Genomic DNA, 10,480 nt, shown 5'->3' with positions numbered 1-10,480 from the left:
CTCTTGTTACCCAGGCTGGAGTGCAATGGCGCAATCTCGGCTCACCGCAACCTCCGTCTCCTGGGTTCAGGCAATTCTCCTGACTCAGCCTCCTGAGTAGCTGGGATTACAGGCACGCGCCACCATGCCCAGCTAATTTCTTTTTGTAGTTTTAGTAGAGACGGGGTTTCACCGTGTTGACCAGGATGGCCTCGATCTCTTGACCTCGTGATCCGCCCGCCTCGGCCTCCCAAAGTGCTGGGATTACAGGCTTGAGCCACCGCGCCCGGCCCAATTAATCTGCTTCTTATAGCCTGGGGAATTTTGTGATCTCTGTCAGTCTTGTTGGATGTTAAAATGTGATTTCTCAGTGTATCACAGCAAGTTTATGATAGAACTTAAAAGTTGAGAGCCTGGGGAATCTAAGTCATCTCCTTGCAGTTTTGTAACGTTTGGAAATAATGACCTCCAAAGGTAAGGTATCTTTAATATCTTTGCTTTTGCTTAAAGGTTAATAGTGAAATGATTTACATGATTCCTTTATTTATTTTTGAGACAGAGTCTCACTCTGTCACTCAGGCTGGAATGCAGTGACGTGATCTCAGCCCACTGTAACCTCTGCCTCCCAGGTTCAAGTGCCTCAGCCTCCCAAGTAGCTGGGATTACAGGCGTGTACCACCATGGCTGGCTAATTTTTGTATTTGTAGGAGAGACAGGGTTTCACCATGTTGGCCAGGGTGGTCTCAAACTCCTGGTCTCAAGAGATCTGCCTGTGTTGGCCTCCCAAAATGCTGGGATTACAGGCATGAGTCACCGCACCCGGCCCATTTACATGATGCTTTACAGACACTGATATGTTTAAACCTCAGCCACTTTGAGATGTAGGAAGTGGCACAGAAGAAGAAACCTAAACTCAGTTATCATGTAACTGGCACATTGTAGACCTGGATTGTGAGTCTATGAATTCTGATTCCAAATTTTTGTTTCATTCATTCCACTATCTTCAAATTTTTTTTTTACCTTCACAATTTTTTTATGTCATGTAAAACTTTTTTTTTGAGGCAGTTTCTCTTGCTCTGTTTCCCAGGCTGGAGTTCAATGGTGCAGTCATAGCTCACTTCAGCCTTGACTTCCCGGGTTCAAGTGATCCTTCTACCTCAGCCTCCTGAGTAACTGGGACCGCAGGCACTGCCATACCACTATGACTGGCTAATCTTTTTTTTTTCTGTAGACATTGGATATCACTATGATGCCCAGGCTGGTTTCAAACTCCTGAGGTTGAGGAGTCTCCTACCACCTGGGCCTCCGAAAGTGCTGGAATTAGAGGTGTGAACCACAATACCCAGCCAAGAACCTCTTAATATACTGCATTTAATCGCAATATATTGGCAGTATTTCATCTAACATTTTTGAGAGTTGTGAGACCAGACTTGGGAAACTTAAAAAAGTTAAACAAAAATGTAAATCTTTCCTCAAGTATAATGAATCATTTTAGTACCTTATTATTATTCCTTTGTATTTTACTTTACAATGTATGTGTTATAAAAACAACAACAACAACAACAACGACAACAACAGTAGTTTGACTTGATCTTTTTTTTTGAGGCACAGTTTCACTCAGTTTCTCTCGCTCTGTTTCCCAGGCTGGAAGGCAGTGGCACGACCTCTGCTCATTGCAGTCTCCACCTCCTGGGTTCAAACGATCCTCATGCCTCAGTCTCCTGAGTACCTGGGATTATAGGCACTGCCACCATGCCCAGCTAATTTATTATTATTATTATTATTTGTAGAGACAAGGTCTCACTATGTTGCCCGGGCTGGTCTCGAACTCCGGACCTCAGGTGATCCACCTGTCTTGGCCTCCTAAAGTGCTGGGATTACAGGCATGAGCCACCACACCTGGCTGATTTTTTTCTCTCTCTAGAATTTGACGTAGTGACTCACAAGGGATCCATAATCTACTTTGCTGAGATTCTAATAGAGGTTTAAGGGTCTATTTTTTTGTCATCTCTTTCCAGAATAAAATTACAATGAATGCATAAAGAAGTGATTGATGAATGGTATTAAACAGTCAATTTTAAGTCTTACTGCCTTTTAATACTACATCACAGATGTTTTCAGACATTTGCTTATGTTTCAGCTCCTAGAAATATGCATTAGGAACTGTTCTTCCTATATTCTGTGCTCTTTATCTGTGTCCTTTAGTGCATCACAGACTATGAATAGCTGTCTATGTTTTCATAAATACATTGCTGCTTTATATTCTACCTTGTTATAAAAATGGTTTGAATTAGTATTTAAATTTGTAGTTTCTCATGTAAATTTACATTTTTGGATTTTGGTATTGTTTCTGGTGTTAATTTATTCCTAAGTTTAATATACATCTTTTGAAAACTAATATTTTATGTACCATATTTGTATACATTTTTGTAATTTAATTTGCATTCTTCATTGTGACAAACTTGTCCCACTATACTGAGGATTTAAGCAAATACTAGTTAATAATTTCTTTAAGGATAAGAAAATAATTAATGATGTAACAGGGACTGAAATGTCATTTGAGCTTCTAATGCATTTGTTTTGTTTTGTTTTTGTTTTTGAGATGGTGTCTCACTCTGTCACCGGGCCTGGAATGCAGTGGCATGATCTTGGCTCACTGCAACCTTCGCCTCATGGGTTCAAGCGATTCTCGGGCCTCGGCCTCCCAAGTAGCTGGGATTATAGGCGTGCCACCATATCCAGCTAATTTTTTTTTTTTTGTATTTTTTAGTAGAGACAGAATTTTACCACGTTGGCAGGCTGGGATCTCCTGACCTCAAGTGATCTACCCACCTAGGCCTCCCAGAGTGCTGGGATTAGAGGCGTGAGCCACTGTGCCTGGCCTGATGCATTGTTTATAGACATATTTGTTTTCTTAAGACCTTTTCTTCTTCTTCTTTTTTTTTTTTTTTTTTTAACACCAACAAAGCAAAGGCAAATAAAGCTTTCCTTTATATGGCCTTGGTAAAATTAATTCCTTTTGCAAATAATACTGACCACATGCTATGTATCTTGTCTCATGTGAAGAGAGGGTCAAGTTGAAATCCTGGCAGTTTCTTTTACATTTGAATTTTAAATGATAAATTTTAAATGTGTATGTTTTAAATATGCTATTAACTCATGCTAATTTATTTTCTTTCAGTGTTCCCTTGTGTACCAGAACGCCCTGGGATGCCTTGTCCAGGAGAAGATAGTGAGTGTTTACATACTTCATACCATTTACAAGAGTTACTATGCTGTCATTCAAGTGAAAAGAAATCAGAAATAGAATTTTTAGCCAGGTGCAGTGGACAGTGGCTAATGCCTATAATCCCAGCACTGTGGGAGGCTGAGGTGGGAGGATCACTTAAGCCCAGGAGTTCAAGACCAGCCTGGGCCACAAAGTGAGACCTTGTCTCTACAGAAAAGACAAAAAATAATTAGCAAGGTGTGTGCCTATAATCGCAGCTGCCCGGGAGGCTGAGGTGGGAGGATCCCTTGAGCCCAGGAGTTTGAGACTGCAGTGAGCTAGGGTCACACTACTGCCCTCTAGTGTGGGTGACAGAGACAGGCCCTATCTCAAGTGAAGAGGAAAAAAAAGGAAATAGAACTTCTAATTCGTTTGATTTCTTTTCCATTTTTTAGTCTAATTTAGAATATATTAGTTACTGCCCAAATACTACTTTTGCCAGATCAAATTCAGATAGTTCTTAGTTACAACTTACATGGTTGTCTGTTGCACATATTTAAGGAAAATTAAGTCAAATTTTAAGTTTTAAAATTTAATTTTGGAAATGTTCGAACCTATGCAGAAGTTGAAACAACATTGAAAACAGGGATACCTGCCTATAAACTGAAGTGTTCTGTTAATTAAAAAGAAAAAAAAAGAGAGAAAAGTAAAAAAGAAGGATACCTGTATATCCTTTGCCCAGATCTACCAATTTTTAACATTTTTTCTGTTTGTTTTTTCTCTGTCTCTGTGTTTCATATATGCATGCACAGTTACACATAACAAATGCATTTGTTTTATCACTTCAGAGTGACATGACACTCAGCACATGTCATTAGGAATTGACTTCTTTTTCTGCAGTGTTTTTTTTTTTTAAACAATTATTAAGTCACCTTTTCTTTTTCTTTTCTTTTCTTTTTTTTTTGAGGCAGAGTCTTGCTCTCTCACCCAGGCTGGAGTGCAGTGCAGTGGCACAATATCTCGGCTCATTGCAGCCTCCGCCTCTGGGGTTCAAGTGATCCTCAGCCTATAATCCCAGCTACCAAGGAGGCTGAGGCAGGAGAATTGCTTGAACCCAGGAGGCAGAGGTTGCAGGGAGCCGAGATCGCTCCATGACACTCCATTCTGGGCAATAGAGTGAGACTCCATCTCAGAAAAAAACCTGATTCATAAACTCTTGGACTGGGGCTGAGCTACCAGATTTAACAAGCTCTTCAGGTGATTCTGATGCACACTAAAGTTTGAGAACTACCATTTAAAAGCTTCTCCAGGTCAGGAATTGTTAAGGGAATTTCTCTGGAATATCTAAGCCAATGCTTATTATTTTGTTTTGTTTTGAGACCGAGTCTTGCTTTGTCACCCAGGCTGTAGTGCAGTGGCGCAATGTTGGCTTACTGCCACTTCGGCCTCCCGGCTTCAAGCGATTCTCCTGCCTCAGCCTCTCAAGTAGCAGGGACTACAGGCGCGTGCCACCATGCCTGGCTAATTTTTTGCATTTTGTATTTTTAGTAGAGACGGAGTTTCACCATGTTAGCCGGGATGATATCAATCTCCTGAACTCATGATTTGCCCGCGTTGGCCTCCCAAAGTGCTGGGATTACAGGCATGAGCCACCGTACCTGGCCAATGGTTATTATTAATGAGATGAACTAAAAGAGTCAGACTACTCTCTGTTCTAATGTAATTTAAGCATACAAACTTATGTTTGAGTATGTTATTGCTTTTGATATTTTTCGTAATTTACTAAGTTTGGATATTAGGCAACTCATTTTCATTTGTGATTTCTGTACATGCCCATGTTTTGCTTTGAATTAATTGAAATAGCTCTAAACTTTCAATTCTGTGTTAAGCTATCCTAAGATTCCTAATTGAGAGCATTGCAACTGCTCTTTAGTATCTTAATTTTAAATAGTAAACCCAGTGCTACATTTGCTTTAAAATGTGACTTTGGGAACCTAATGTAATCTTTCCATGGTATTAACTATTACTGTTATTACCATTACTGTGGAATGTTATTATTAATGACCAATAGGCAATATATATAATAATGATGAACTTAAAAATATGAAGGTGGACTAGATTTGATCTTTTGGAACCTCTTTCTCTAAGTATACTTAAGAAACATTACGCCGGGCGCGGTGGCTCACGCCTATAATCCCAGCACTTTGGGAGGCCGAGGCGGGTGGATCACAAGGTCAAGAGATCGAGACCATCCTGGTCAACATGGTGAAACCCCGTCTCTACCAAAAATACAAAAAATTAGCTGGGTATGGTGGCACGTGCCTGTAATCCCAGCTACTCAGGAGGCTGAGGCAGGAGAATTGCCTGAACCCAGGAGGCGGAGGTTGCGGTGAGCCGAGATCGCGCCATTGCACTCCAGCCTGGGTAACAAGAGTGAAACTCCGTCTCAAAAAAAAAAAAAAAAAAAATACACAACACTACCTATGTATTGTTTTTGCCAAAAGTATTTAATACTGCCTCGAATCATAAGTAAACAGATAATCCAGAATGTGGGATATAATATGAAACAACTAACCAGACTCTTTAAAAGAAAAAAAAAAAGTCAACATCATCAAAAAGAAATAACAACAAATAAGGCAGAGTGAATGTTTTAGAATACAATAAGGAGACCAAAAAAGCATGATCAAATGCAATCCCTGAGTCTTAATTGCATCCTGGTTAGAAAAAGTGAGCTTTGAAAGTCACTATAATCCCAGCACTTTGGGAGGCTGCGGCAGACAGATCACTTGAGGACAGTAGTTCGAGACCAGCCTGGCCAATATGATGAAATCCCTTCTTTACTGAAAATATAAAAATTAGCCTGGTGTGGTGGCATGTGCCTGTAATCCCAGCTACTCGGGTGGCTGAGACAGAAGAATCACTTAAACCCAGGAGGTGGAGGTTGCAATGGGCTGAGATTGCACCACTGCATTCCAGTCTGGGTGATGGAGTAAGACTCTGTCTCAAAAAAAAAAAAAAGGAAGAAAGAAAGTCACTTTGAGAGCAGTTAGGGAATTTGTATATGAATTGTATATTGGTTGATATTGAATTAATACTAATTTTCTAAGACATGGCAATGGTATTGTGGTTATGTGGAGTTGTGCAGGAACGTCCTTAATTTCAGGCAATGGATACTTAGGCATTTAAGTGTCATGATGTCTGCATTTTACTTCCAAGTAATGCAGAAAAAAACAATGTATGTTTTTGTAGCGAAGAAAGTAAATATGACAAAACATGAATAATTGGTAAATCTCAGTAAAAGATACAGGTGTCTCTTATTTTACCTTTTCTGTGGTATTAAAAGATGTTCAAAATACAAAGTTGGAGGAGAATTTTTGAAAGAAAAGCAGTAATAGGCTGGGTATGTTGGCTCACCCCTGTAATCCCAGCACTTTGGGAGGCCAAGGCGGACAGATCACCTGAGGTCAGGAGTTCAAGACCAGCCTGGCCAACATGGCAAAACCCCATTTTTACTAAAAATACAAAAATTAGCCAGGCATGATGGCAGATGCTCGTAATCCCAGCTACTCAGGAGACTGAGGCAGGAGAATTGCTTGAACTGGGAGGTAGCGTTTGCATTGAGCTGAGACTGAGCCACTGCACTCCAGCCTGGGTGACAGAGCAAGATTCCGTCTCAAAAAAAAACAGCCAACCAGTAGTAGTAGTCAAATATTAATACTCTGTGGTCTTTATTTTCATCTGGTCCCTTGATGAATCCATTTTAATTTTTGACGTTCAGGTTTTTATCAGTATTTTTTTTTCTTACAATGAGTATCATGAAAAAAATTACAGGCTTAATTATAAAATGACTTTTACTCACACCTGCTCTTTTTTCTTTTTTTAACTACTAATCTCTCTTCAGAATCCATCTACCGTAGAGGTGCACGCCGCTGGAGAAAGCTTTATTGTGCCAATGGCCACACTTTCCAAGCCAAGCGTTTCAACAGGGTAAACATAGTTTGTTGAATGTTGATAATGTAAGACGGCTATTTTTTCCCTTTCTACTGTGAAAGAAAGGTAGTTCGTTATTAAGTCTTGTTACACAGTTTTAAATAAATAAGTAGCATAACCTTACATTTCCAGTTTGCCTGAGGCAGTATGCCTATATTTTTTAATAGCATCTCCTTTCACTCTTAAAAATGCTCCAGGCCAGGTGTGGTGGCTCAGGCCTATAATCCCAGCATTTTGGGAGGCCAAGGTGACTGGATTACTTGAGGCCAGGAGTTTGAGGCCAGCCGGGCCAACATGGCAAAACCCCATCTCTATTAAAAATATAAAAATTAGCCAGGCGTGGTGGCGTGCACCTGTAGTCCCAGCTACTCGGGAGGCTCAGGCAGGTGAATCACTTGAATCCAAGAGGCAGAGGTTGCAGTGAGCTGAGATAGTGCCACTGCACTCCTGCAGGTAATGAAGCAAGACCCGGTCTCAAAAAGCTCCAGATTGACTGATTAATTATTCCACATAATATACCCTAGCTGTCAGAAAATTGGATTTTAAAATACAATTTAAGGTAGCCAGAAAACAAGCAAGGTTTATTTTCCTTATTTAATATCTGTTTTGCCTGTTAATGTTGTAATCAGATTTTCACTGTTTAGAAAATAATAATAGTAAACACTTATCTGGGTTGTACTATGTACCAGGCACTTTTTCAAATGCCTCATATACATTGATTCATTATATCCTTACAATGACCTTGTAAGATAGGTACTATATATTTCCTTTTTATTGGTGGCAAAACTGAAGAATAGGGCAGTTAAGTAACTTGCACAAGATGATACAAGTAAGTGATAGAATCAAAGTTTGAAAGCAGCAGCCTGTCTTCAGAAGTCAGCTAATTTATTATGTATTTGTTTATTTTTTAAGATGGAGTCCTGCTCTTGCCCAGGCTGGAGTGCAGTGGCACAATCTCAGCCCACTGCAACCTGCACCTCCTGGGTTCAAGCGATTCTTGTGCCTCAGCCTCCTGATTAGCTGGGACTACAGGCATCAGCCACTAGGCCTGGCTATTTTTTGCATTTTTAGTAGAGATAGGGTTTTACAACATTGGCCAGGCTGACCTCAGGTGATCCGTTCACCTCACCATCCCAGAATGCTGGGATTACACGCATGAGCCACCTTGCCTGGCCAGAAGCCAATTTTTAAAATACTCTGATAATGGCAAATTTTTGGGTGCCATTGCCATTCTAAAACTAATGCCATGTTCTAAATTAATTAATATAAATAGAAACTACCACCCAAAATTCCTCCCCACCCAAACTATTGTACTTGCAGTAGCACTGACATTTAAGAAGGCTTTGAGGCTGGGTGCAATGGCACATGCCTGTAATCCCAGCAGTTTGGGAGGCAGAGGAGAGGGATCACTTAAGCCGAGGAGTTCGAGACCAGCCAGGGCAACATAGTGAGATCCCATCTCTACAAAAAATAAAAGCATTGGTGGGGTATGGTGGTGCATGCCTGTAGTCCCAGCTACTCAGGAAGCTTGAGCCCAAGAGGCTGAGGCTGCAGTGAGTAAAAGTGACTGCACTGCCCTCCAGCCTGACAGAGCAAGACCCTGTCTCTTAAAAAAAAAAGGAAAGGGGGAGGGAAGGGGTATGGGGGGCCGAGCACGGTGGATCACAAATGAGGTCAGGAGTTCAAGACTAGCTTGGCCAAGATGGTGAAACCCCGTGTCTGCTAAAGTTACAAAAAAAAAATTAGCTGGGCGTGGTGGCGAGCACCTGTAATCTCAGCTACTCCGGAGGCTGAGGCAGGAGAATCGCTTGAACCTGGGAGGTGGAGGTTGCAGTGAGACGAGATTGCACCATTGAACTTCAGCCTGGGCAACAACAGTGAAACTCTGTCTCAAAAAAAAAGGAAGAAGAAAAAGGTGGCTTTCAAATGAAAAGCCACTTTAGGTATTGCTCTTTAAGAAAATAGAGCTTTGGTTTGACCTCTGAACAGCCTGGAAGGTGTATGTTTGCTTAGAAGTCCTTCAATGGCCTTTTCTGCCATATGTATTTCTAGTTTAATTCACTTTTTCTGTTTTCATTATTCCGAACTTAATTATGTAAAGACTGAAAATTCTTAGACTTACTACAGAAAGAAATGTGGTTGCAAATTTCACTGTCTCTTAAAAACAAGCTCTCCTTTTTCACTGATCTTCATAGCTTTTGAAAAATTAGGTATGAGGAAGCTTTTTAGCTTTTGTTGTTTTTTGTCATGGGCTGACAGTTGACACCATGATGAGGGGAATTGAGTCAGCAAATTGTTTGGGAAATGATTATGAGCTTCTTTTTGGTTAATAAAATGTTGAATTACTCTTTTCAGCGTGCTCACTGTGCCATCTGCACAGACCGAATATGGGGACTTGGACGCCAAGGATATAAGTGCATCAACTGCAAACTCCTGGTTCATAAGAAGTGCCATAAACTCGTCACAATTGAATGTGGGCGGCATTCTTTGCCACCGGTAAGATACAGTTGTCTGTCCTTTTTTTTAAGAGCATGCTTAATAACACTGCTGAAACCGAGTGCTAAAGTAGGGAGGTGTTCAGGAATTACAGCACAAGAGAGTAGTTACAGAGTGCGGGTAGGAATACCTTACATTCCTCTTAACATACCGTGAACTTCGGAATTTCAAAATATCTGTGGTAATGTTCGTTTGTGGGATATAGTTAGCTTCTTTGACCTGCTATAAAATCTTCTGGTCTAAATTAGGAAGATACGTGGAGAACATTTAAGAGTTTTTTCCCCTCTCCTTTAATCTGAACATATTAGTTTTTAGCTCACATTATTCTAGCAGCTGTCTTAAGCAGATAAGGTAAGAAGAGTCCAAGGTATCACGTTTGCTATTTAAAGTGTAAGATTACTGGGGAGAAAAGCATTTAACTTTTATTTATCAGTTTCTATTTAAGTATGTAAGTAAAACGTGTTTGTTATAGAGAAAAATACAGAATATGGATGAATAAAGAAAAAATTAAGTAAAAGTCCACATATATTCTACTATCTAAAGGTAATTGTCATTTGGTGGCTATCCTTCCAGAACTTTTCCTGTGCAAATTTATATGCATAAACATTTTTAATTTTCCATGTGGAAAAAATGTAAACATATTTAAGAGTGGATGGAACACTGTAATGAACTCCCTTGTACTAGACACCCAGCTCCAACAGTTACCTACTCATGACTAATCTTGGTTTCATCTATACCCCCATTCACTTAACTTACCCTTATCCTGTGTTGTTTTCTTTTTTTTTTTAATTTTTTTTTTTTTTTTTT

The 10,480-nt window shown here is 40.1% G+C and overlaps 1 protein-coding gene across 1 annotated transcript in view; it reads left to right on the top strand.

Annotated features, from left to right (window-relative positions):
• Nucleotides 1-10,480, top strand: part of PRKCI (protein kinase C iota) — an 84,614-nt gene that overhangs the window by 38,616 nt on the left and 35,518 nt on the right. Inside the window, exons 4-6 of the mRNA XM_032260622.1 lie at nucleotides 3,161-3,211; nucleotides 7,089-7,174; nucleotides 9,533-9,673. Of these exons, the coding sequence (XP_032116513.1) occupies nucleotides 3,161-3,211; nucleotides 7,089-7,174; nucleotides 9,533-9,673 (278 nt within the window). The remainder of the gene's footprint in view (nucleotides 1-3,160; nucleotides 3,212-7,088; nucleotides 7,175-9,532; nucleotides 9,674-10,480) is intronic.

This window comes from Sapajus apella, unplaced genomic scaffold (assembly GCF_009761245.1).
Source record: "Sapajus apella isolate SASKATOON/1434 unplaced genomic scaffold, GSC_monkey_1.0 scaffold4, whole genome shotgun sequence".
Taxonomy (NCBI): Eukaryota; Metazoa; Chordata; class Mammalia; order Primates; family Cebidae; genus Sapajus; species Sapajus apella.
Note: the sequence above shows the minus strand (reverse complement) of the source record. Positions and strands in the feature narration are given on the sequence as shown.